This window comes from Gallus gallus, chromosome Z, assembly GCF_016699485.2.
Source record: "Gallus gallus isolate bGalGal1 chromosome Z, bGalGal1.mat.broiler.GRCg7b, whole genome shotgun sequence".
NCBI classification, from domain to species: domain Eukaryota; kingdom Metazoa; phylum Chordata; class Aves; order Galliformes; family Phasianidae; genus Gallus; species Gallus gallus.
The window spans coordinates 42,724,137-42,751,876 of record NC_052572.1 but is presented as its reverse complement, the minus strand read 5'-3'; the positions used below and the strand labels follow the sequence as shown (position 1 = coordinate 42,751,876).

The 27,740-nt window shown below is 39.3% G+C and overlaps 1 protein-coding gene across 1 annotated transcript; it reads left to right on the top strand.

The window, feature by feature from the left end:
- The first annotated feature begins 1,253 nt into the window (after positions 1 to 1,253).
- Positions 1,254 to 27,234, top strand: HSD17B3 (hydroxysteroid 17-beta dehydrogenase 3). The gene is made up of 11 exons (XM_425046.8): positions 1,254 to 1,453; positions 3,403 to 3,449; positions 11,189 to 11,264; positions 17,139 to 17,246; positions 17,938 to 18,005; positions 19,088 to 19,123; positions 22,987 to 23,021; positions 24,032 to 24,113; positions 25,757 to 25,822; positions 25,984 to 26,133; positions 26,799 to 27,234. The coding sequence occupies exons 1-11, from the start codon at positions 1,300 to 1,302 to the stop codon at positions 26,907 to 26,909; spliced, it is 933 nt and encodes a 310-aa protein (XP_425046.4). The 5' UTR covers positions 1,254 to 1,299; the 3' UTR covers positions 26,910 to 27,234.
- Positions 27,235 to 27,740: the final 506 nt, after the last annotated feature.

Sequence of the window (27,740 nt, the reverse complement as noted above, 5' to 3'; positions counted from 1 at the left end):
AATTTGTGCACCAGTATTTCTCTTCCCCGTTTTAAATTGGTCTTTAGAGAATGAATAGTTTCAAACTACTATTTGCATAATAAATAAATGCTATTGAATTTAATGTTGAATAATTGAATAAATGCTGTTTCTGTGCTTTCTCTGAGATTTTCCATGTGTTAACATTAAAAAAAAAAAAACTTCTAAATGTGAATTTTATTAATTTCATTTTAACACCAAATTTTATTTTCAGTTTTAATATTATTATTTTTAATTTACAGTAAGGCACTGTTCTGGACACTCCTTTTAAATCTTTTGATTTTTATCCATGTCCTCAACGTTAATGCTGGTTCAAATGTATTTTATTCAGAAAACTGGAAATTCTATTTCCTTGTTAATAAACTACCATACCAGTTTGTGCCATAATTTCCCAATCTGTAAAATGTATAATAAGCTATTTTCAGAAGACTCTTTAGAAAGTTATATAGTATTTCTTTCACTGCATAGGAAGAACTAGGTGTCTTTATTGCCCTGTTATTATTTAGTCTTCAAATTTGGGGATAAATCTACTTTTCTGGCCCAAGTACAAATTCAGTGTGTCCTGGAAGCCTCTGTACTAGAGCTTAACTCTTCACAGATGTACAAAATGGTGTTGTGTGTTATCCCCAAGGTCTGGCGTGTTCTTATCCAGGGTTTTGGTCTATACCCATCATCAGTCTCTGCAAAACTTCAACAAAATAAAAATATTTTTCTTCTTTTTGTTCTTGTTCAGGAAAGGAATGAAATCTTTCTACTAAAGTGATTACCAGAAGTCTTCCTTCCTTCCTTCCTTCCTTCCTTCCTTCCTTCCTTCCTTCCTTCCTTCCTTCCTTCCTTCCTTCCTTCCTTCCTTCCTTCCTTCCTTCCTTCCTTCCTTCCTTCCTTCCTTCCTTCCTTCCTTCCTTCCTTCCTTCCTTCCTTCCTTCCTTCCTTCCTTCCTTCCTTCCTTCCTTCCTTCCTTCCTTCCTTCCTTCCTTCCTTCCTTCCTTCCTTCCTTCCTTCCTTCCTTCCTTCCTTCCTTCCTTCCTTCCTTCCTTCCTTCCTTCCTTCCTTCCTTCCTTCCTTCCTCCCTTCTCTCTTTTTATTTTTTTATTTTTTTCTTCCCCTCACAGTCACTTACAAATCTGAGTGTAAAACAGAGACGTTATTCTAGTCTAAACTCTGGACATTCCTCGGAGAATGCAGACCACATGGTGTGATTAGACTTCTTGCTGCTCTGCCAGTGCATACTTCCCAGGGAGAGTGTTACTGTTGCACAGTAGCTTGCTGCTTTTTCTTGCCATGGAAGACTTCCAGCATCAGCTGCTCATTGTTACTGGGGCACTGATCTGTTTCTCTGCTCTGCTTAAATGCATCAGATTTATGAAATATACTTTTCCACATGTTTGGAGTGCTTTGCCTCAGGCTTTCTTCCGGTCGCTGGGAGAATGGGCAGGTAATGGAAACTTCCTCACCTTCTTGTAACTGAGAGATGAATCGTTACATTACTAATTGGGTGATTTTTTTTGTATTCCCTTACCCCATTCCTTCAGAAGGGAACATGATTTCCACTAAGTGTGCTTTGCTTCTTTTTGCATGCTAATAACTTCAGTTTTATGAGCCTGAAGTTTTTGCCTGCTTGGGGAGAAAAGAAAAATAAACTGGTAGCAACCTGCACACCCAATGTATGGATATGAATTCTCTCCCTACTTCCGATGTATTTTTCTATATTGGAAATGCTTTAGTTTTAATAGCGTTGCGTCTATCCGCAGTTTCCTGATATGTGAAACAACTAGTTTATGTCTAGCATATGGTCTCCAGTCTTCAACTTGTCTTTGTTCCTGGTGACTTTGCTCCAGCCTGTTTCTTTCAGAATTGGTGATCTATCCTTAATAGCATCATTAACAAGCAAAATCTGTTCTTGCCTAAAACTTCAAAGGCTACAACTCAGCAGTACATTTTAGAAGAGAATCTGTATTCTCATAAAAATAACAGAAATGTTTAATAAAAAGATTCTTCCTACCAAACTCTGATGTTTTTCTTAGGGTTGGTAGACTGTCAATACGAAGTAAGAATGAAAAGGCAGCACAGTTTTTGAGATACTGGTCTACAGATGTCACTACTGGTGGCATCTTGTGAAGAAGTGACCCCAGAAGTACTCTCATGCTAGAGACCAGATATCATTAAATTGTGTGTGCGTTTATTACACACATCTCCCTGTGAATGAGTAAGAAACAAAATTCAGCCCTTTGTGGAAGACCTGGCTAAGCACCAGCTGCTTCTGAAATAACACATAGGCCTCATTTTGGTGTGTGGGCCTGGCTGGTATGTGGGTAGTCAACATCATGGCATGGAGCTCTCTGAAACCCTGTCCCCCTGGAGGCTGAGAGACTGCCCTTTCCTTCAGTGGATCAGTTGTGTTCTGTCATGTGACAAACATTAAGTTTTCCTAGCCTGGTGGCAGTCACTGGGGCAGCATCATATGGAATGTGAGGTCCCAAGCCCTGCAAGGGTGCAAGCTGGCAGGTGGAAGCTTGCTTTTCATCTGCAGGTGGTCATAAAGATCTCTCACTTCCTCACCAGGGGTTCTCTGTTCCCTGTGAACAGGAAAGTAAATGCTGTCCTTGGCAGTGAACCGAGCTGTTCAAATTCACCCTGCTTATCTGGTGTCTCTGTCAATTTAGAAGTCCTTAATTGACTTTGTTTTTAAACACTGATTCATTTTCAGTTTTGCTCTGAAAATGTGTCAGATGTACCTCAGAACTGTTTTAGGGCTTTCATACTTCGCTTATTTCTCCCTTATTTCTAAGGTGATGAGTATTCTCCTTTTATAGCCCTTCTTTGGTATTTACTTTCATAATATTTAAGGTCCAGGGTGCCTTGCAAATGCCAAGGCTTGTTTACTTTCTCAGTGACACTAAATCCAAAGATAAGTCATGAGACAGAAAGCATTGTTTAAGTGATGTTGTTAGTTTTTCCTTGCAGACAGACTTGCTGTGTGAGGAAATGTATCAGTCTCTGGTCACTCCTTACCTCCTGCCATTCTTGAACATGCAAGTACAAAGCAAAACTTTTAAAAGAATATAGAAAAATTCTGCCATCTCGTAGGTAATGGATTTATTTCTATCTCCCCATTCAAAGTGAGAGTATTGACTAAGCTGTTGCTTTAGGCAGGTTACTGTGGGGAGAGATCTGCTCGGAAGACAAATAGTGTTAAGTAAAGTAATAAAAAAATGACAAGTCGCAATAAAAAGAAAGGCTTGATTCAGTGGTTTACTAGAAACATTTTGATTGTAATGTCCAAGAAATGCAGAAGATTAAGTTTAACAAATTCAGGAATGAAAGAGCTAAAACAGATATACAGATACAATCACTATAATCCTTACTCTTATTTTCTTTCTCCAGTGGTCACAGGAGCAGGAGATGGGCTTGGAAAAGCATATTCCTTTGAGGTGAGATAAATTATACTCCCTTAATTTTACTTTAACAAAATGAAAATTGCTATCCATTACCTTTCTTTGTCTTTGCATGTTAGTAAAAAGAGTCTGGGATTCAAAGCCACTGTGACAAACATAGTACTAATCCTTTCCCTCTCTATGCACAGAATAACATGAACTGAGTTCTGTGAGGACACTGGTGTTGCATTTAAGAGGAATGTCATTCATGTTGCAGTGGTCCTGTCTGTCCAAGGATATGAAACGGAAACACCGAGTAATTGAAAAGCTTTTTTGTTGTCTGTCTGGAGTGGCATGTCTTCCAGACTATCTTTTTATTCCCCCCAGTTTTACAGCTAATGCGCTTTTTCTCTTTTGGTGAGGTTGTGCATTACTAAACATACAAAATGTATTTTGCTATCCTTCACAGCTGCAAATAAATGTTTGAGAGATGTATTTGAAACAACAAGGAGAAATATACAGAATGGAGAATATACAGAAAGGAGAAATATACAGAAATGAATATGAACTACAAGTTAAGGAACTGATAAGGATTCCTGATAGTCTGGTTAGCAATCTGTTGCTGCAGGAGCCTGCAGGAGGAGGGAGCTGCGGTCTGCCCTGCGCTGCTGTGCAGATGCTGCAACATCCCCTCTGCTCACCATTGCTGAAGGCAGGGTGGCCTCTGAGACTGTCCTTGCTATGTGTGATAGTGACAATGGCAGATTTTCTCTTTGATGTCTTTGTTCATAACCAGCTCTCTGTCTGAACTGCATCACTTAACTGCAATTAAGTGTAAGTTACTGTCTTCAGAACTGAGATGACCAGATGAAAATTAACAGTCTGTAATATGTGAGAATCTGGATTAGATGCGATGCATTCTGAGGTGATAAATCATACATGCTGTGAAAAAAAAATGTACATAAAACAATCTCACAGGAAAGGAAAATGAGTTTCCTTTTGATTTAATTGTGATTAGATTATTAAACCAGTCTTCCTAAGCATATGTTTTGTTTACTCGTACTTGAAGCACCTGATTTTGATTACTGGGAGTGGCAATGCAATAAGTACTTTCTAAACTGCATTGGAATTAGAAAATGCAGATACCAAGTATCACAGTATTTATTGTAGTTGTGATAAAGATCATAAAGTCTCCTGCATGAAAGAAAACATTGCCTTCTGTCTTCTGACTGACTTGCTGTAATGATAAGCAAATAGAAAGAGTCTGATGAATATGTACGTCAGGGAAGAATGGGATGGAGCTGAAACACAGAGAAGAACTGTCAAAAATGCTTAATCATGCCATTAGAACTGCATCTCCAGGTGCAGTCACACACAGAAGCAACGTGCTGACGTAACTGCGTGAGAGCACCTGGTGATACTTTCTCCGTGAAGTCTGCAAGCACCTGAGAGCATTAGGTCAGAATTTCTGTCTTTGTTCTGCTTCCTTTGTGCTACATGGGTTATACAACTGTAAATCCCAGCTAAAAGGCCAGCTGTGGCATATGAATGGCTGCTTTAGTCATCAGAAAGAATAAAGTAAGTGCTGTGTTTTGTTCCTTTCTTGAGAGAACAGTTTTTGGCAGGAACTGGCAAGTTTTTGTGGAATGTTTCTTCATTAATTTGGCTTTCATGTATTGACTGAGAGCCATCTTTATCATTGCTGAGATGTATCTTACTGGCAAATGTGACGTCTATCTTCAAAAAGGGCCGAAAAGATGATCCTGGTAGCTACAGGCCTATCAGTCTCACCTCGGTGTCTGGGAAGGTTATGGAATGGATAATCTCAGGAACCATCATGGACCAATTAAAGGTCAACCAGGGGATCAGGCCCAGTAAGCATGGGTTTATGAATGGTAGATCCTGTCTGACAAACCTGATTTCATTCTATGACAAGGTGACCCGCTTAGTGGATGAGGGTTAGGCTGTCGATGTGGTCTACCTGGACTTAAGGCCTTTGACACTGTCCCCCATAACATTCTTGTGGAGAAGCTGGCTGCCCATGGTCTGGATGGGTGTACGCTCCACTGGGTGAAGCACTGGCTGGATGGCCAGGCCCAAAGAATCATGGTCAATGGAGTTGAATCCAGTTGGCAGCCAGTCATGAGCGGTGTCCCCCAAGGCTCGGTGCTGGGACCACTTCTGTTTAACATCTTCATTGATGATCTTGATGAGGGGATTGAGTGCACCCTCAGTAAGTTTGCAGATGACACCAAGCTGGGAGGGAGTGTTGATCTGCCAGAGGGGAGAAGGGCACTACAGAGGGACCTGGATAGACTGGATCTATGGGCCAAGGTTAACAGCATGAGTTTCAGTAGGGCCAAGTGTCAGGTCCTGCATTTTGGTCACAACAACCCCAGGCAACCCTACAGGCTTGGGGAGGTGTGGCTGGAAAGCTCCTTAATGGAAAGAGACCTTGGTGTACTGTTGGACAGTCAGCTGAATATGAGCCAGCAGTGTGCCCAGGTGGCCAAGAAGGCCAGTGGCATCCTGGCTTGTATCAGGAGAGGTGTGGTGAGCAGGACTAGAGTACTGTGTTCAGTTTTGGGCACCTCAGTACAAGAGGGACATGGAAGTACTGGAGCAGGTCCAGAGAAGGGCAACGAGGCTAGTGAAGGGCTTGGAAAATCAGCCCTATGAGGAGAGGCTGAGGGAGCTGTTTAGTCTGGGGAAGAGGAGGCAGAGGGGAGACGTTATTACTCTCTTCCAGTACCTGAAAGGTGCTTACAGTGAGAGCAGGGTAGGTCTCTTCTCACTGGTGATAGGTGACAAGATGAGGAGAAATGGCCTCAAGTTGCACCAAGGTAAGTTTAGGTTGGACGTTAGGAAACACTTCTTTACAGAAAGGATGGTTAAACACTGGAATAGGGTCCCCAGGGAGGTGGTTGAGTGACCATCCCTGGATGTGTTTAAGAGCCATTTGGATGTGGTGCTCAGAGATATGATTTAGCAGAGAGTTGTTAGGGTACTATGGTTAGGCAGCGGTTGGACTTGATGATCTTTGAGGTCCTTTCCAACCTGAGTAATTCTATGATTTATGATTCCTCCCCAGGTGATCTCATTCATAAAAGTTGTGCTCAGCTAATGTGTGGCACTGTTTGAGCTCATAGCTTGGCACATCACCTTGCTGGCTGAGGTCAAAGCACGTGATTGTGTGAGGCCTGTGGATGAGTGAACCAGCTGTGTTGCTGGTCTGATGTTGGGTACAAAATTCTCTGATGTCAATCTGACATAGGTTCTGCTGATACCATGGGCTGGTGTAAAGGCAAATCTCGCCTGCAGGCCACAGGGCCACCACATCTCTGCCCCTGGAGCTTGTGCTCTAAGACCAAGCAAGGGCTGTCCTTCAAACATGGACTTGTAACAAGCCACAAAATAATGTAAGAGCTCCACGCTCCTGTGGTACCGGAAACTGACTCTAGTCCTGGTGATTTGGAAAGATGGTGTGGTGTGGCTGTTTCTTTTCAGTGTTTTATGTGGAAACCTGAACTGGTGGCTCACAAATACAGTCCAGGAGACAGAGGTCCAGGCAGCGATTACAGTGCTTACTGGGGGAGAGCCCCTGTTTCCAAGATTTGTAGGTAGGTAAATATCTCTGCTCACTGGCTGGCTTGGTCTGTGTAAAAATCTTGAAGTCTCAGAATACTGATGGTTGATGCAGGACACACATTTAATTGTCCTTTTAGGTTCATAGAATCACAGAATTCCTTAGGTTGAAAGTGACATTAAAGATCATTCTGTTCTAACCCCTGCCATACGCTGGTTGCCAGCAACTAGATCAGGTTTCCCAGGATCTCATCCAGACTGGTCTTGAATGCCTCCACAGATGGGGCATCCACAGCTTCTCTGGGCAGCCAGTGACAGCACCTCACCACCCTCCGAGTAAAGAATTTCTTCTTAATATCTAACCTAAATCTTCCCTCCTTTATTTTAGAGCCATTCCCCTTTGTCCTATCACTATTAGACTGTGTACAAAGTCAGTACTGCTCCTGCTTATAAGTTCCCTTCAGGTACTGAAAGGCTGCAATGAGCTCTCCCTGTAGGCTTCTATTCTCCAGACTAAACAAGCCCAATTTCAATTCTCTCAATCTTTCTTCATAGGAGAGTTGCTCCTCCAGCCTTCTGATCATCTTTGTGATCCTCCCCTGGACCCGCTCCAACAGCTCTGCATCCTTATACTGAGGACCTCTGAGTTTCTGTTGACAGGCAAACACACCTTGAGTTTGTTCCCTTCTGCATGGATGTCCAGGATTCCATGAAGGCTCTGATCATGCTTTTTGCACAGTGGGGTGACTCTGAAGCCTTCTTGAACAAATTGTCCCTATCCCTTAAACTGACTGCTGTGACATTAGAGTACTGGCATTGTGTTTCTACTTCGCTGTACTTATTTCAAAAGCCAGGTTTCTGTTTCCACCTGCCACATCTGAGACCTCCTTGACTTCTCTCACCTATTATCATTTCAGGTACTATTCCAATCTTGTTAGTTCTACTTGTGTACTGCAACATCATCCGATGTGCTTGTGGATCTGTTCCTGGTGTAGTACCTCAAACATCCTTGGTGTATGGCTAAGGCCATTCCATATTCTGAGATTTGTGGGTTAGTCTCTGCATTATTGTAATTGTGAATATTTCTTTACTTTCTTATAAATCAGGTCAGTGTTTGTGTCTAAATCAGTGTTTTAGCAGACCATTTTGAGAAAGGAACTGTGCTCATTCATTAATGCAAACATTTCCAAAATCTCAAACATTTATTTCCTGAAATCTTATGTAGTATTGCAAGCACCATATAATACAAGCTAAATGTGATCAGAGTTTTGTGCTCCAATTATGCATGTGTTCTAATTTCTCCAATCGATCCTGGATCTGTTCTGGGAAATACCACGGTTCTCACTGTGTTGCACAGGTGCAGTGGTAGTGGGAGGCTTGCAGCATCCATCAGCCCTGTGGGCAAAAAAGGGCTGAAAGACTGGAACCAGAGAGCGCCTACAGGTCTGAACCGCAAGGAAGAAATGAAAAGGGGTGAAACGCTGAAATATTGTCCTGTGAAAGAGAGAAAATCTCTTCCAATGGACAGACAGCTATGGTAGGTAGCTTGCATGGTATATTGTTAAGGACTTCAAATGATTATATCGAGTGAACCGTGTAGAGTTGTCATGGTTTTATGATTTTTGGTTACTGGTATCCTACACCATAACATCATGTAGTGCACTGGGAGTTAAAGTGCTAATGCTCCAGTTCTGGGCACCTGTCCGGAAAAGAAGAAGAACTACATACCCCGAGGGGCTTTGTGGTCAGAGAGGAGATGCAACTTCTGGCAAAGTCACCTGATGTCCTTTTCTTCCCTTGGCTCTCATCCCAACCACACACATCGTCTCAGCACTACTGTAAGGCCTACAGCTTTCAGATACTCTTTCTCTCATTATATTTGATTTATTTGCTTCAATTCTAATTATATTGTATTGTGTTATCTTGCACGCCGATACTGTATTTAGTAAGTTAGTTTTTTTGTCCTCAGATCATTGCCGCTGTTTTTAATTATTTTGGGGTCTCCTGTTTCCCTTTTCCGGAGGCGCAGATTTTGTGAAATCCCTTCGCCCTGCTAGTCACAGAACTGGGCCAAACCAGCCTGTAAACTGTTGACAAGAGTATATCCAATTTGTTAGTGTAACTGCAGTAGTTGCAGATATGGCTAGACTTTATAACCTGTGTCTTCCCTTGTATGAAGCTTTATTGTCTGAAAAAGTCATTTGTTGGAAGATTTATGTCAGTTTGAGCTGCAAAAACACACTGGAGAATATAGAGTGGCTTTATACTAATTTCATGTAGCTTGAGCATTTTCAGAGCATTTCAATGAGATCGCAGATTGCAGGATGCATGGTCTTCCTGAACCACCTTTTGCAGCCTCTATCTATGGCCACAGCCCAGGCATGAACCCACATTGGCTGTATGCCGCCAGGGTCATGGCTGTCCCGAGAGCACGTTCCACCACGTTTGCACCCCGGGGCTGCCTCTGTGGCAGATCCTCGCACCATGGGATGGGCAGCAAGTCACAGGCTGTGCTCGATGCCGCCTCTGCGCGGAGTGCGGCTGTGTTAAAAGCCATGTAACCTCTGTTGGTGATAACCAGGAAATTCCTTTTTAAGTGCAGTTCATCTTGTTTGCCTTGAGGGTACACTTGAATCTTGTAGTTAAAAGTGTCACATGAAACTTATTTCTGAAAACAATACATGGATTATATCAGGGGGAAAAAAAAGTAAAGGCCTTGAGAAAATGCTGCTGCAGCTTTATGCTTCTAATGGATCTGGCATACATCAGCAAAGGAGCATCCTCTCACCTGGCAGTCAGCATTTTTGCCATTCTAGCTAAAAAAGGATCATAGCAATAGGGGTCATTTTTTACCAGACACAGAGACATAGCTGAGGTGTTATTGAGAAGCCCTACAATATAGAATTTTGATTTTATTTTGTATATGACATGGCTGATATTTAATCTTATCTGAATGCTCAAAAAATCAGAATGATCTCTATGCAATCATCTCTGAGTGACAGGTATGAATAAGGGACCAGAAGAACGGAGACTGTCCGCATTGCTTTCTCAGTAGGTTGGAAGCAGCTTGAGTCAAGCACATTTTAGACAAAAGGAAATCTGCCAGTGTGCAGACAATTTACTTTTTCTTCCTGAGTACCTCAGACAGAGCCCATAAAATAAGCTTTCAAAACCACAGAGTGCCTAAGCCTGGACATGTCTCTGTGGAGCACTGGATAATTATGTGAGAGGTTCTCCAAGAGCAAAGGATTGTGAGACTTTGTGCTGAAAATGCAAATGGCTGTGGCTTATACATTTAATAGACAGTCTGTTCCTTGTACTCTCAGTGTAGTGAGTTTCCAAACAAAGGTCCTTATTCCTTGACATTCTTTCCACTGTTTCAGAAGAGCTCAGTAGGGCAATCTGCTTCCCTCCAGTAAGTTTAAGGAGAGTGCATTGCAGGGAGTCAGTGGCAGAAATGAATGGGTCTTCAGTGACCTTCACCAGTTCACATTTTGTTCCAAGATAACGTGGTACTTTCAGAAGAAGTTGGCTTTATCTTTTGTACTGACCTTTTTTCTTGCTTCTTGCTCTCACAGGCATTTTCTGGTTTCAATTCTTATCTTTCTTTGTGCACATCATTCTGTCCAACTGCTGCTTGTTAATAACTTCATTTCACAAACTTTGGGTGTGTTTTTCTCTCAGATTCTGCCTAAAACTCCTTGGCTGATGGGAATGGGAAGCCTACAGAAAACGGAATACCATTCTCTGTGTGTTCTCCATTTGTTCTGCACGTGGAGACACCAAACTGGACGTACCTTTGCATGACTCTTTTTTTTTTTTTTTTTCTTTAATCTAATGAAAGAAAGGAGGTCAAAGATGGTGGTGTGAAATGACTAAAAAGTCACAATTTGTATTCCTGATGCTCTTCTGGGAAATGTCAAATCATATTTATTCTCTGTATACACAAATTTATGTGAAACTGGCTATGGTTGTTTATTTTTCATCATATGGTTGGGACTTCATTGTTGTCCAGTACATTTTTCTTGTAAAGAGCCAAGGTATTTTCACAGACTATTAGAACCTGTTTTTAATACCTGTTGTTTACCCATTAGACCAGTGACAGACAACTGAAAGCAATTAATAACTAATTGTTTTCAATAGTAAAATTAGAAAATATACAAAAAATCATGTCAATATTGCTTTCCAACTTTTACATACTTCTCTTGCAGCTGGCAAAACGCGGGCTAAATATTGTTATGATAAGTAGAACTCTTGAGAAGCTGCAGAGAGTGGCCAATGAAATTGGTAAGTGTTTGTTCCGCATTTGCTTGCCTGCCTATTTGACAGCCTGGCTTGGTGGGAAGCTGGGCCTGCTTCCCTTGTAGAGTGGAGTCCCAGATACTGCTGCAGATAGAGCCCAAGCTATTACTGCAAAACTACAGGCACTGTATCACTGCATTGGTTGAACCCTTCTAGTCATGGATTGCTTTAACAATACATGCTATGATTCAAACAGTGCAATAGTTTGGGACAGAGAAATGTGACTCCAGGTTCTGTTCTGACTTCACCTGTGTTTAAGATCTGTAAATACAGTCAAAGGAGATAGGACAATAGATATATTTGAACAATCTAGAAACAGGCTTTTGCTTGAGAAAGAAATGTTACCTTGAGGCTAGTTCTTGAAATGCAGCAGAAGGGAAGTAAAAATGAAATAACTGTAGTTGTTGTCCTCTTTTTTTTTTCTCTTTTTAAGGTCTGCACTAAGTATGGCTTTCATAAAGACAATAAAGTAGCATGTCTTTAGAATTAATATTCATTTTCTTTTTTTTAACAGAGTTAGCCATTTGGCCTGGCAAATAGCTTGTTTAAATACATTAGGATTGACAGTTAGGATTTCTATAGGAGTCAAGTGAATTTATATCCTCCGTTAACTTTACAGACAGCTGTAATTGGGCCTGTTCTCCCATACATTGCCTTTGTCCCCAGACTCCCCAGTGCATGTGTTACTGTGCTGGCTATGCTGTGCCCAGTGCCAAGCCCTTCCAAAGAGAAGGATGTGAGACAGGCCTGAACTCCTGTGGGAATTATGCAAGCTCTGGTATTGCTGCATTTCTCTATAGCTGAATATTAAATAAATAAAATAACAGAAACTTTATTAAAAAAAAAAAAAGTTTAAGAAATTTGTATTGTTTCTTTGCATTGTAGATCATAGTGGGAAGCAAGGAATGAAAACAATGAAGCTTCTGAGATTAAGATAGCTAAGTGAATAATGAGAGAGGTAGAGCTCTGGGAAGGTAGTGTCCTGCAGATTCCTCTTCACAGAATTTACAGTGAGGCCATCCTTGGGGCATCTTCCCCATGGACATGCTGAGCTCCGCAGCAGCACCTCACCAAGGGCCTCCTGTCCTGGATGCTCCACTGCGGCAGACTGCCGTGGGCAGATTGCACTGAGTTTTCCCCAGAGCTTGCCTGAAATTTCTGGCAAAACCCAATGAGATCTCCTCATTGCGTTCAGTGGGTTTTGGCATTTCTCCAGAATGACTCGTGTTATTTGTTGTGCTGGGTTTTAGAGAGTATATAACAACAAGTAGATGGCACAAATAAATGAATGGGAGGAGGACCCAGCAACAGCAAGCATCTGATATGGAGGTCATTAAAATCAGCAAGGAGCTCTAGGTGTGTGTTTTGGTTAAAGCTTTCAAATGGCTCCTCTGATTTCAATATTCAGATTCAGGATTTATTGTAATTAAGCTAAGTAATCACTGGAAAGGAGAGTTAAACTTACTGTGATTTTGTGAGAGTAAATAAACAATGGAAATGCAAAATGAAGCAGAAATTTAACCATAATGATTTTATTGGTTTTTAATTTTTTTTTCTGGCTTTTTCTTTCTAAACTGCTTAAACAAGAAATGTTTCAGTCCAAGCAGTTATTGTTACCCTGAATTAATGCAAAGAAAGGCACAGAGAGATACAGACACAAAAATTACCACAGGTAATACAAATACATTGGAGGACTGTGCCCATTACTCATGTTTCCTTTTTCTTAACATTTACGCAGTGTATCCTTTTCCAGTGAGTTGGACAGAGTAACAAGAAGACTTGATTTCCTTCTCAACTTGTTAATATTATTTATTCAATTGTACTGTGTGTGGTATTCCATTCAGATACTGGATAAGATAGATGAAAGGATGCAAAAATGTAGATAATTCCCCCAGTCTCAGTAGCTTGCTTTCAAACTGTGGATCACAGATGTGCTTGAGAGTAGCTCTCAGAAATGGAGCTTTCAGCAGGCCATCCACAAGCCAAAAAACATTTCCCTAAAGAAGAATCAAAACCAGATTTCCACCCAGCTGGACAGGATGGCTCTTTTAGAACATGAGATAAAAGATAACAGAATAAGTCTTGTGTGAGGAGACAGAGATAACCGTTTCACTAGATGTACTGCTTATTTAACATGTGGTTGTATGTTGTGGTTGTAAAACATTGGTCAGAAAGTTAGATATGATGGAAAGCTATTAGCTGCATTCCTATTTCTTCTTACACTTCCAAACAAGCTCTACAAACAGCTAGATCCTGACAGAAAAGTTATACCATAGAGTTGGCTAATATGATCAGAGTCTATACTTGCTTAGCTGTTAAGACTTGCCAAACAAAAAAAGACACCTCTGTAAGACATTAATGTTACACAAAAATGTGTATTTAAGGAAGTATGTGGTGTTTGGTTCTCAGAAAGCAGTTAAAAATACAGCTACATAAGCTTAGACTTCATGGCATGTGGCCCATGAATTTGGATTTGGTGATATAATTAAGTTTTTCAACTTTTCCCTGCAGAAATCATGTCCATTGCCATACACCCCACAGAATGGTCAGGAACCAAATGAGATTTGCTCCCACTAAACCCATAAAGGTGCTAGTTATGTCTAGCTATTCCCAATCTGCGGGAAGGGTTGTACTGTGTCCTCACACCTCCTCTTCCAGAGATAACTCTTAAGAGTTAAGCAGTAACAAGCTGAGGTTACTGAGTAGCAAAACCCAGCTCCACTGGCACCTCCTTCTTTCTCTCTCAGAGACTGTTAATCATTCCTATTGTGTCTTGCTCATCCACTGAGATAAAGTATTATTGCTTAGGCCTGATTTCCCAGTACGCAGTACTACAGAGCACCTCAGTATCTTGACTGACATTTCTGAATTATCTACTAATTAACAGTAATTCGAAAGGACTTTGATTAACTGAATTTGGTTCTCTTATATCTTGTTGCAGTTCTAATTTTGCCCTGTTCTCTTTGTTGTTTCTTTCCTCTGTTTACTGTTACTCCTAAAGCTGTTTTTCATCCCTACCCCCCAAAAAAACAAAACAAAACAAACAAACAAACAAACCAAAAACCATTAGAAATGTAGTGAGAACTTGTAATTTACAGTTGTACAAAACTTGAAGTGTTTCTCACCCATCTTAAATATTTTTTACTTTCTTTTTCTTGTTTAAATAACTTCTCATTTTTTTTTCCCCTTCTCTCTGCAAATTTCCACTCCATTTGAAGGTTGAGTGCTTCTCTCTTCATTTTCTAGTTTGATTATAGTACTCAAATGGGATTCCTATTGCTACAGGGATCAGTTCTTGTGTTACTCAGGCATTCATTTTGCTACCTCAGGTTTTCAGAAGATCTTCATTTCTCTCCAAACAGAAGAGGAGAATTTCTGTCTGGCTTCATGTTCTAGTCAACTTCATGCTTCTGCCTGATTTATTCTCTTCTTGGTAAATTTTGAGAGGCAATATGTTATTCTGCCTAACAAATAGAATTTCCAACTGGTCTGAGGTCAGGAGTTAGATGTATCCATAATGATGCATTTTGTAACACATTAGATGAAACAATTTAGTTCAAATTTTTCATTTTCCTTAAATTTGTTTTCTCTTCATATTTTACAAAGGAATAACCTATCCTGATGTTTGAAAACCAAGGTTCTGGCACAGTTAGGACTTCTAAAATGAGTTGCAATGGCTTTTGTCTTCAAAGACTGCTATAAATCTTTGTCATGGGGAGGGAGAGACCAAGGAAACTTGGAAATTGTTTTATTGGCATTCTCCTTTATAGAATTGTTATTATTTTCTAAAGAGCTATTCCTGGATAGTTCAACTCTTCATTTATTAGCATGATAGCTTTATTGTTGTTTAACATATTGTTTTATTCTTAAATGAGACATAGTAGAGCCATCTGGAGTATTTGTTTGTTCACTGACAGCACTGGTTGCAGCAGTATGGTTGTGTACAGATAAGGGCATGCAGAGAAAGGCCAAATGATTTGCTTGATCCTAATTTATGGATATTAATTATGGAGCTGTAGTCTTGGCTGTCCTTCTGATTGCCTGCAGGAAAGATGGCAACAACATCACTCTGCTTTTTAAGACCATGTCATTTTGCCATAGAGCTCTTCAATCAGCAGCTCATTGTAGTTGTCTGCTCTGGATGTTCCTCTACTGTTTCTCTTCACTCCATTTATACTTACATATAAATACATATACTTACATATACTTACATACTTATTCTTTGTAGCTGTACCATTCTCCAAGTCTGAGACTACTATGGGTTCATTTGCTACTAGAGTTGCTTTTATAGTTTGGAGGTTCAAATAGTGTTTTGTCCCTTTTGTACAAGCAGAAGCCTGGAGAGGGCATGGAAAAAGGCACTTTTTCCTCCTTGCCCCTCTAATGGAGACAGATGTCCTCAAAAGTTACACACAAGATGTGGCCTACTTTCAGATCTAGAATCTAAGTGCCCACTGTTTCCTCTAACTGCTTCTGTTGTTTTGGTAGTGTGAGATGTTTGGGGCTGGCAATATATAGAAGGGAAGGAGGGATAATCCTGTGGAAATAGCATCCTCTCATCCTCCAACACAGACCCTACGTGTCTGCAAGGTGGCCTACTGGACCCAAGGCCAAAATTGCTTCCTGCTGGCCTTGCTTACTTGAGGTGGCCCAAGGCGTGATAGGCCTAAACCTGAACAGACACAAAGATTTGAGGCACAAATTCTACGTAGAAATCAGTGAGTGGTTCTTATCCAAGGCAGCGCTATCTGTATGACAAAACGAAACTCCAAACACAATAACAGTTGCCCAGAGGACTCAAAGCAGGCTTCATGCCATCCATGTGCACCTGAATTCTTAACATGTGCACCAGTCTGCAGCCTGATCATGTATTGACATTTCCAGACTTCACTTGTTGCTTTTTCAGTGAGCTTCATCTGGATTTCAGATTGCCCATAAAACTTGAAAGCAGGTTTAGCAGCAAGAATTTACAATGTGAACATCTAGTTAGAAAAGACCTTACCGGGCAGCTTTGAAAGAGAACCTTGCCTTTTGCAAAGAGTAAATAGGAGTCTATGCCTCTTTTCCTCATGAAATTCATTGCAAATATGGACAGTAATAAATCAACCGCTGAGAAAAATGGTAATGTACAGCTGGGCTCCTCCTGCATAGCAATGGTACTGGAAAAATAATACACATTTCCCTTTCCTTTTTGTGTAAATTGACCCTGTAACATTTAATCTATACCCTCCCTTATATGTTTCAGTCCTGCAAAATCCTATGGAAGTTTCAGTCCACAGTGATGCAAATGTAGAAACAAGAGTCAAATTGGCTGAAAAGGATGCAGAAAATATGGCTTCACAACTAGTCTATCTTTCTCCTCATCCTACATGAAAAAATGAGCTCTGCTTGTTAAAATGTTAATCTTCTACACAAAACAAAACAAAACAAAACAAAAAAACACCTCACTTTAAAACAATTCTCTGCTTATGTTGAGGATCTGGCACCCACATTCATTTGCCTAATGCATGTTGACAATGTTCTTTTATAAATATAATGACAACTGGGGGAGAGTTGCTATACTGTTTATTTTTTCTTGCTGAAGGACTAAATGTTGTTTAGATTTAGTGAGGGAATTTCCATTAATTTCAAGACATAATTTTATTCTATTTCCCAGACTATTTCCTTGCAAATAACTGTAATGAGCGAGAGTGTTTAGCTTGTGTTTTAACTCTTTTTAAAGCAAGAAAGTTGAAAAAATGACTACTGCCTGTGCAGTGGAAAGTGTTAGATTAGACATTTCATTGTTTTTCTTACTACTGCATTGCAGTTCTCTGTGTAGGTGGAAAATGGTTCTCTGTTTTTTATTCTTTATTATAGAGCAGGCCACAGGTCAAAAGGTGAAGGTTATACAAGCTGATTTCACTAGAAATTCAGTATACAAGAACATTGAAAAAGATCTGGAAGGCTTGGAAATTGGTGTTTTGGGTGAGTTGCTAGTGTCTGGTATTTAAAGAATGTCTTATGGCTGCAGCTTATTAAACAGAGAATTTTACAAATTATGTGTGTTGTAACAACTTGTTAGCCAACAATTAAAACCAAGCACACAACTGCTTAATGCATTTGAATATAATTTATCTTGAACAAGTTTTAAAAGTAAATTAAGATTCTCCAAGCATTTCCCTTTCCTTTGTGCACTAGCTGCTTCTGCTGTGAACCATTTTCTGCCGTTTTGTGAGCAGTGTCCATCCCATGGAATTATTTTTTCCCTTTTTGGCCTCAAGGAATTACATCTGTGTGCAGTTCTTACATTCAAACTGAAACAAGCCTGAGGCTAACACTAATGGGTGTGATCCACACAGGAACAACTGAAACTTTTTGTTTATTTGTTAAGAAAACAATCCTTTTAATAGCGAAACAAACAAATTAAACAAGAACAAAACAAAACCAAACAACCGGCCCACCCTCCCCAGACTGTACAGCAGACTGTTTTTCTGTTCCCTGAAGTCAGCACTGATCAATACCAATGGCTTCAGTGAGAACTAGACTCAAAGCTAAGCAGCATTTCTCCTTATATGCAGCTTAAACACTGAGTCGTAAGGAGAAGGTATTTGCTTAGTTAGCTGAGCTGTGCACTTTGTCTTGACTTAGTTCTTATCATTATGTTTCCTTTGATTAGTTAACAATGTTGGAATGCTTCATAATCCTCTTCCATGCCGTTTCCTTAACGCACCAGATGTAGATGAGGTAGGATTCCTCTGTGATTTTCTACTCTCAACATAATACTTAGGAATTGTTATTCTCCTTAGCAAGTGGCAGATCCTGCCTCTACTACCATCAGTGCCTATTTCATTGTAGAAGCATATTTTCATTTGTTTTTAAAGTTTGGAAGATCTTGCAATAGAAAAAAATGGTAGAGTTCAGCACAATTTCAGCAGGCAGCTAACAATAGCAGAGATCAGCAGCCTCTGGCTCACTGCTACCACATAACACCATGGGGCCAGCCCAGTCACAGCCACAGCATTTATGTTAGTGTTATGAAAACTTTCCTTTGTAGAGACATGATTGTTTTAATGTGTAAGAAAATAAAAAATAAACCTTGCTTAACATGGTTTACTTTAGGGGGGAATTTACACACTCAGAATAGTTTGATAGTGTTAAGGACTTGATCACATTCTTCTTTGCCTTATTGCTATCTACCTGTACTGTGTTAGCCAAGAAATAGACAGAGCTTCCAAGTGCATTTCTCACTAGCCCCCGTCCCAGGATCCATTCAGTCTGTTTGTCACCATCTGTTACAAACTACAGATCCCCAGCTGGCTGCTTCCCACTGTGCTGCAGCCATGAGGTGGAACCTGTGCTGCTGCTATGGCTTGTACGTGCCTGCTTGTCATGGGACAGCAGTGCCTATGCTACCCAGACATCATATAGAGAAATACTGCTACCTCTGTTGCTGGGAGACATTCCAGCTCAGCTTGGCACCTTTGTAAGTTGGGTGCAATTTAGCATGCATCTAGCTTGGTTTGCTGGTGCCATCAGTGCTGGGACACCATGCTCTGTAGTATCATTGTGTGCAAAGACACGGCTAGACAAAATGGAGAGTGCTAAAACAAAGAGATGTATGAGATTTGAATTCCATGTTTAGTGAAACATGAGTCCAGGGCTCACTTGCCTTTGAGTATCTCACATCATAGGCACAGTCAGTGAAAATCCAGGGCAACTCTGCTTGCTAGGAAGTTTTTCACTTGGAATTGCTAGGTTTGTAATGTAGAAAAGCTACATGTTTTCTAAAGTTAGCCATGAACTTACTGTTTTCTTGCTTTTTACAGAACCTTGTCAACTGTAACATTATTTCTGTTACAAAGGTATGTACCGTATGTGTCAAATCTGTAATTCATTGTATTGGAAAAGAGTAGTCATTTAATCACATTAATTGCATGACTACTGTTAGTCATGCAATTAACTTTCCTGTACAAATTCATCCAGTTTATCCAAAGACATTCCTTTTAAGCTGGAATGCCAGCATTATTTAAAGGACTTTGTTGGTTTCTATTATCTATGAGATATTTTGAGTTGACTGGAAATGTTTTAGCACAATTGGTTGGTTGAGACACTACATCTGAATCATTTCGCAAAAACAAGATGGTGTGCCCAATCAGGAAGATTAGTTTGAAAATTAAAATCTACAGGGCAGGAAGATCCACAATCTGACTTTTTGTACTGTACTGTATATTCATTTTTGAAACAATTCTGTTCTACAAAAACATTTTTCTATCAATGTAAGAGATAAATTTCAGGAACTGACTCCCACATCAGTATTCTTCCTGGTGTTAGTTTTGGTTGGTTACTTCACTTACAAGGGCAGTTAATATTTCATGCTTTGAGATTTGTATTGCTCTGCAATTTGCAAGGAGTATGTTAACATAGCTAGAGCAGAAACAGAGCTTTAGATTTCATCTTAACTTTGGCTAACAACTTCTTAAATATTACATGAAAATTATGAACAGACATTCCTCTTTCTTTGGCTGGCAAATTTTACCTCTCAAGTTTGTAGTGCTGCTTAATGACTTCAGATAATAAAACACGTAAGATCAATCTACTGAAACAAATTCATTTATAAAATAGTTCGGTGAACTTTCTGCTCCTAGATTTTATTCCATTTATCACAAAATTGGAGGGGTTGGAAAGGACATCTGGAGACCATCTAGTCTAGACTCCCTACAAAAGCGGGTTCTCTATAGTAGATAACACAGGAAAGCACTCAGGCAGGTTTTGAATATCTCCTGAGCAAGAGACTCCACAACATCTCCAGGCATCTTGTTCTAGTGCACTGTCACCCTCAAAGTAAAGTTTTTCCTCATGTTTGTATGTAAATTCGTATGTTCAAGTTGGCCCATTGCCCTTGCCTTGTCTCTGAGCAGCAGTGTAAAGAGCCTGGCCCCATCCAATTGAATCCTGCCCTCACATACTTACACTGATAAGATCTCTTCTCAGTCTTCTCTCAGTCTTCTACTCTCAGTCTTCTCTCAGTTTTCTCTTCTCCAGGCTGAAGAATCACAGCTCTCCCAGCCTTTCCTCATAAGAGAGATTCTCTAGACCCCTAATCAAGATGAGTGGTGCATCTGACACAATAGCAGCTGACACAATAGAAGGAAGGTATACTAGAGAGACCTGGACATGCTTGAAAAGTAGACATATCAGAATCTAATGAGGTTTAACAGGGCGCAGTTCTAGGTACTGCACTTGGGTCAGGGTTATCCCAGATATGAGTACAAAGAGAGAGAACTCATAGCAAGCAGCCCTGCAGAGAAGGACTTGGATGTCCTGATGAAAGAAAGACTGGCCAGTAGTGTGCACTTGCAGCCTGGAAAGCCAACAGAATCCTGAGCTGCATCAAAAGAGGGGTGGCCAGCAGAGAGAGGAAGGAATTGTCCCCCTCTACTCTGCCATTGTGAGGCCCCATTTGGAGTAATGTGTCCAAGTCTGTGGCTTCCCAGTACAGGAGGGATGCGGAGCTCTTGGAGTGGGTCCAGAGGGGAGCCACAAGTATGATTGGAGGGCTGGAGTACGTCTCCTGTAAAGAAAGGTTGAGGGACTTGGACTTGTTTAGCTTGGAGAGGATCTATAGAGACCTCATTGTGGTCTTCCAGTACTTGAAGGGAGCTTACAAGCAGAAGAAAGACTAACTTTCTACATGGTCTGATAGTGATAGGACAAGAGGGAATAGCTTTTAACTAAAAGAAGGGACATTTAGGCTAGATGTTAGGTAGAAATTTGTTATTCAGAGAGCGGTGAGGCAGTGGAGCAGGTTTCCCAGAGAGGTTGTAGATGCCCCATCTGTGCAGGTATTTGCAGCCAGGCTGGATGGGATACTGGACAGCCTGATCAATAACTAGCAAACCTGCCCATGGTAAGGGGTTGGAACTAGATAATTCTTATGGTCCTCTCCAACGTAAGCCATGCTATGATTCTTTGATTCTTGTCTCCTCCTTCTTGCCCTTTTTGAAGACTGAACAGACACTGGCTTCCCTCCAGTCCTCAGGCACCTCTTCCATTCTCCAAGACCTTTCAAAGAGGATAGAGAGCACTTTGGCGATCACTTTTGCCAGCTTTCTTAGCACCTGTGGGTGTATCCAATTGCTACATGGATTTGTGTACATCAAGCTTGCCTAGATGATCTCTGACCTTAACCATGCGGAATTCTTCCTTTCCTCAGACTCTGTCTCTTACCTCTAGAGTGTGAGATTCCTGAAGGGCAGTCTTAGCAGAAAAGACTGAAGCAAAGAAGGCATTCAGTAGCTCTGTCTCCATTATCAGCATGTCCATCTCATTCAACAGTGGACACACCTTTTCCCTAGTCTTCCTTTTGCTACTGATTTACTTAAATAAACCTTTCTTGTTGTCCTGGGCCTTCTTTGCCAGATATAATTCCAAGTGGGCCTTAACCTTTCTTGTAACATCCTAACCTGTCTAGACACCATTCTTATATTCCTCCCAAGTGGCCTGATCCTTTTCCCACTTTCTGTTGGCTTTCTTCTAAAATTTGAGTTTTTCCACGATCTCTTTGCTCATCCAAGGCTTGGGGATTCCTTTTCCTCAATGTTATGACCCTTTCCTCTTCAGTTTTTCACAAACATTAACTTTCCTGCTAAACACAGAGAAGAAATCATGCTCCTAAGTGCCATTCCTCATGCCTTGGTCCCAGTCATCTTTACTTTTTTTCCCAGTCCTTGGCTTGACTGCTGATAGGACCCTGCTCACTACTTCTTGTAGTGGGACACTTGTGCTCCAGGCATTCCTGGATCCTACAGACGTCAGTAGAATTTTCACCACTGAGGAAAGGCAGGACCACTTCCAATATTTTCCACTTTCCTTGAAAATTCTCCTTCACCCAAGCTGATGTGACCCATGTGCATCAGCATCCTTTCTGAAAATGAAGCTTGAGAATCCCACCTCGATCCTTCAATCCTGTAGTATACAATGACACTACTGAATAAAAGAATAATCAAAAGAGAATTAATGGGGACTGGATTAAATAATTGAATTATTCACTTGCACTGATTTTTATTACAGCTCTTGACAAATTAGTTCACACTTCTATCCTGCAAAGTTTCATAAGCATATGTTTTTGTAATGAATCAATAATATGAACTTGCTAAGGAGTTAAGCTTAATGGCAAAAATATTTTTAAAATGCAAAAATCAGCAGCTAATTTCTTGCCTGAGATTGGATTTGATTGCATGTTAAAATTCATAAAAATGATTCAGTCTCTTGTTAAAATTGAAATAGATTTTTAAATAATAAATGTCAAAAATGATCTGAAAATTCCTTTGTTACCATAAAATAAGTTTTCTTCTAATCATTTTCTGCTATTTCTGATCCAGGTGGAGCCAGAAGAAAAAAATCTGAAAACACGATAGAGTTTGCTTTCTCCTTATGATTGAAAACTGAAGATGCATGACATTCAGATATTGATAACAAACTTTGGATAAGCATAAGATTTTCATGGCTTAGACGACTAACCTTAGAATTTTTCTAACAATTTAGCTAATTGGTAGTCCACTAGCATTTCTAAAATGTTTCTCAGATCTTTGAATGTGCCATATTTGAACTGGACATGTATGTCTGGGGCTTAAGCAAATGGGAAACCTTGTGAATAAAAGAAGAATAAAAAAAATGCAATTAGAAATAGGAGTTTGGTATATTTTTTAATGTACTTGTCTTACAGATGACACAAATAATTTTGAAACAAATGGAACTGAGGTAAAATCATTTTTTCCATAACTTTCAAATGGTTTTTGTTTCTACCACCACTTTCTTTAGTGATAGGTATGCTTTTTCATTATTAACTTCTGCACTTCATGGAACGTCAGTCAGTAAGATTTACTTATTTTGCTGTTAGCACCGTATGAGTGAATGAACGATACAGACTGTCACAAGTTTTCAGTTAACCATGGAATGAAACAGATAATATAAAATATTGATCTGTTTATAGAAAAAGCATGTAGCTACTATATATATAAAATGATATGTGATGCCATACATTTAATTCTACTTGAATATATTGTTTTATTTTTTCAGGAGTGGTAGCCATGCTTGGAACATCATTTTTAAAGCTCTGGAAATACCTGTACTTCCTCTGGGAGATTAATTCAGCTGTGTACTCCCTTTCCTCCTTTTAATACAATGCGCACTTTAGACACAGGGTGTCCTTAAACCATAAGTTGAGGTTTTCAGATGCAGTTTCTACAAAACATTAACTAGTACCTTTTAGAGGACAGCGCATACTTTTTGTTTTGGCAACAAAATAAACTCTTACTGTTTAACTGTTTTGCTCTGTTTTGTTCTTCCTGGTTGTTGTAGAATTAACTGTTTTTGGTGATTTGTACAGGGAGTTGTAAATAGGGAAACTAAAGCAACAGATGCATGGAACAGGAAAAAGAATGTGCTGGCTAGCAAGAAAAGGGGACCTACCAATTAGTTAGGAGCATAAAATCTTTCCTCTGATGGCAATTTTTCCTCTGTAAGATGTACAATAGCTTCTAAAATGTTCCCATGGTTCTGATTGCACAGGGCATTAAAGTTTCACTTACTCCATTTTTCCTAGCTGTATTAGACTTAATTGCACCTAACAAAATAATAAAAATTGGGTCTACAGAGAGCGTAGTCTACAGGAAAATAGGAGAGCTCTGTCTTCTGGGGGAGTAAAGTTGCTTTCCACTTGTGAAGGTTTTACCATAATGCTATATGTAACTATCTAAATTAAATTTCAGACAGAAAGGTCTGATTCTGAACCTGTCCTCTGGTCTGGGTACTTTCCCTTGTCCACTATACACAATATACTCAGCATCGAAGGTAAGTCTTTCACATTGCTTTATAAAGAAATCTCCATCAAGTTTTTACCAAAAGTTTTATATCAGCAAAACTGGCCCGGGATTTCAGATGACTTAAGTCAGTGTTGTTTCTCTCTAATAATGGAATGATGTGAATCAGTGCTAGCTGAGAACTAAGAGTCAGCTATGCAAATGAAATCCAACTGAAGGTATGTCTCATCACTGGAACATTTTTGCCTTTAATTATTGTTATAATAGTGCTCACAGTCTGTCCTCATATGTGGAATGGTGAATTTTACTGGACTTGCTTAGCCATCTTACTTGAAACTATAGATGTACAAGAGGGTTAGATTTTTCTTATGAAGTCAGGAATAAAAATCTTGGTAGGTGGCTGGTGAGTTTCCTCATTTCCTAGATTTCACTTTGAAATATTACTTTGAATTGAAACCCCAGAGCTTATTAAAATGAGGAGATATTGATTTTTACTGAAACTCCAAAAATGATCTGCTCTAATCAGGTTTGCTTAACATGAAAAATTCTAACCATATTTGCTTGAACATAGATGAAATTTAGCTCATTAAGAAAAGCTAGCTTTTTCTTGGTAAGAAATTCTACTTTTCTATTTCATTTTTCTCATTTTGACATTAGTTTCTCATTACTCAAAACTCAAACCAAATTCAAGCCGGACAATTTTAGTTCCTTAGAAAATTTTAGTTAATATTATTTCAAAATGATATAGTGCATTAACTGTCTTATTTCAACTTTTTTTCATTCTTGAGTGTCTGTTACCTTTGTTTCTGAGTACTTTTAAAATTGCCTTTTTCTTGCAATGCCATGAAAGAAAACATTTCACTGGTCAGCATGCAATTGTATCATGCAAAACTGTAAGATTATGAGTGTCTAAACTGTAAGATGGCCAAATGATTGCTAGAAAAAACTCTAGGATTCTCTGGTTAATATGGTTTTTGTATCTCTTATTACTAAAGTTGTTAAGCTAACTACGTTCAATGTTGCTAAGCTTCTGAATATTTCTAAAGTAATTCATTATGTTAAAAAGCTAACTTTTACACAGATAAGTTCATGTACATGCAATCTTCATGGTGTGAAGAAAAGCTTAGAAAGATAGACCCTAAATGTTGAAGCCTAAAAACAAACAAGCAAATAAATAAATCTCCAAATATATATTTTTTGAAAATCACATTTGTATGCTATGGTCATAGACATATGTTGAAGACATGACTTGTATTTCACTCATCTTTTCATTGCAAGAGAAGAATGTAAGCCGTGGACTGGGAGGGTAGATGTCAGCCAGAGATGGCAACAATATGCAACAAGAACTAAGACAAATGGGACTATAATATTTTTATCTCTTGCATTTTCATAAATATGACAAATCTTTGATAAATGTCTGCAGTTATGCCTGTTTCATATCTGGCTTGGGCCAGTGCCAGACTGCATCTTCTCTGGTACAGATAGGCAATCTTCTTGTTGCTAGTGGAGGAGAGCAGAAAATGTGTCTTTAAACACTTTTTCACCACTCACTGTGCCTGGTTGTCTAAGATGTTTGGGCAAGTTTGTTAAGAGCACTATATGCATAAATTTTTGAGTATTTGTGAAAGTACACAACTTCCTCCACTAACATTATATCATTTTATTTTATTCTAGGCTTTTATATGCACTTTCTCCAAAGCACTGCAAGCAGAGTATAAAGAAAAGGGAATTATCATACAGGTGATAATATACCTTATTACCTTACCTTTACTTATTCCATATCATGCCTTAATCCATTGCAGATATGTTCTACAGTTTGTCAGATGCTGTGAGATTGTGCAGTGAATGATCTTATGTAGATGTCTGATAACATTAAACTCTTACTACACGCCTTATTTTAGGTAGTGGCTCCTTATGGCATCTCTACTCCAATGACAATGCACCAAAAACCCGGTCTTATTACAAAGACTGCAGAAGAGTTTGTTAGTGAATCACTGCATTACGTCACTTTCGGAGATGAGATTTTTGGATGTTTAGCCCATGAACTACTGGTAATTGCATCTGATAATTTGTAAACAGATTCTAAAAGTTGAATCAAATCTGCCTGGGCTCATTGGTTTTTTTGACTGATTTTGGAGATCTTAAAGTTATGCTTCAAAAAACAAACTGTGAATAGGTTAAGGTTAATATGGCACCAGTAAACTCTGAAGGGAAGAAGATACATGCAGAGTGCAATGCTGTAAGCAAAGTTGAGTATTCTCTACTTCTGTGCTATGAGCTGAGATCAGTCTGATATCTCATTAGTCTTCGTCTTTTCTCCAGCTGCCTTTTTCCTATCAAGAATATATCCAAGACTCCTATTACTTTAAAGAAACCACTCAGCAGATTCAGAAGTTATTAGTGGGGAAAGGAAAATACATAAAAACAGACTGTACTGTCACATAAATTAAATATAATTTCCTCAAGATAGCAAACTAGTACATATATATATGGCAGCTGTTAATGATGATTATAAAACAAAAGTAAAGGGATGAGAACAGATTTGTTGAAAGGAAAGGAGCATTTTCTGCTGAGAGAAATATTTGTACTAAAAATATGAAGTAAAAACTTATACATTTATTATTTTCTACAATCTTTCTGATTGCATGGTAAATTTCTTTCAAGAGGTTTTTGTAACCCTTTGATTTGGTATTGTTTTTTCTTGATTATTCTAAAGGCATGTGTTCTGCAGCTTGTTCCTTTATGGGTACTCCACAGTGACAGGCTTCAAGAAGTAGCCCTGCAGGCATTTACCAGTTATCTTAAGAAGAGATGGAGGAAGTCCTAAGTCTTTTTTTTTTTTTTTTTTTTTTTTAATGATGATGATGATGTGTAATGGGAAACTCCAACAGGAAGCATTTAACCATGGCTCTGTGTATGTGGAAAAAAAATCTAATCAGATGGAAGCACATCTCCATGCAAATCACAAATCAAAAGATAATTGACTTGATTAAGCGAATTCATTACTGTCACTTTCCAGTGACTTCTGTGCTTTAGATAGTTTCTATTAAGTGTTTCTGCTACTCTTACTATTTTAACATGAGCTTGGAGGCCACAGACATTTATGCTTTTTTGATCTTCACAAATAAAGCAATAATTTGCTTTGTTCCCAACTTGTTTACAGTGTTTTTTGATGTTTTTACAATGAGTGTTTTCTGTACCTGGTTTCATCTGTAAAGTCAAGTAACTCTGCAGGAAGGAGAAGAAAAGGAAGCTTTCAGGATGGAAAGTAAGTGCTGGAACTTTGGAGATCTGCAGCCATAAAATATCTATTTCTATCCAGAGATTATCAATGACTGTCCTCTGCATTGTCTGAGAAATGCTGGAGGAGGGAGGATCATAGGCAAAAGATGGACTTAATATAAAACAATTCTTTGAATCAAACTGCTACAGACTATTACCACTGAAAGCAGAAAATATCTAGAAGTGAAAGTGACATGTCTGTGTAAGATATTCAGCATTGTTGATTTGAATAGCAAGGAATAGAAACAGTTCGTTCATTGCTGCATTAAAAATGTCTCCTATGACTAAATTATGTTCTGGTAGGTGTAATATTTGTGCAGTTGTTCAACAGATATGGACTATAATATGTGATATATATTACATATGAGCCAAAAAT

Excerpts from the sequence above, each read along its gene's own strand:
- HSD17B3 (XM_425046.8), top strand. The coding sequence starts at position 1,300 with ATGGAAGACTTCCAGCATCAGCTGCTCATTGTTACTGGGGCACTGATC. Across the intron at positions 17,247-17,937 it reads CTTGGAAATTGGTGTTTTGG|TTAACAATGTTGGAATGCTT; the intron begins GTGAGTTGCTAG and ends TCCTTTGATTAG. Across the intron at positions 19,124-22,986 it reads ACATTATTTCTGTTACAAAG|ATGACACAAATAATTTTGAA; the intron begins GTATGTACCGTA and ends CTTGTCTTACAG.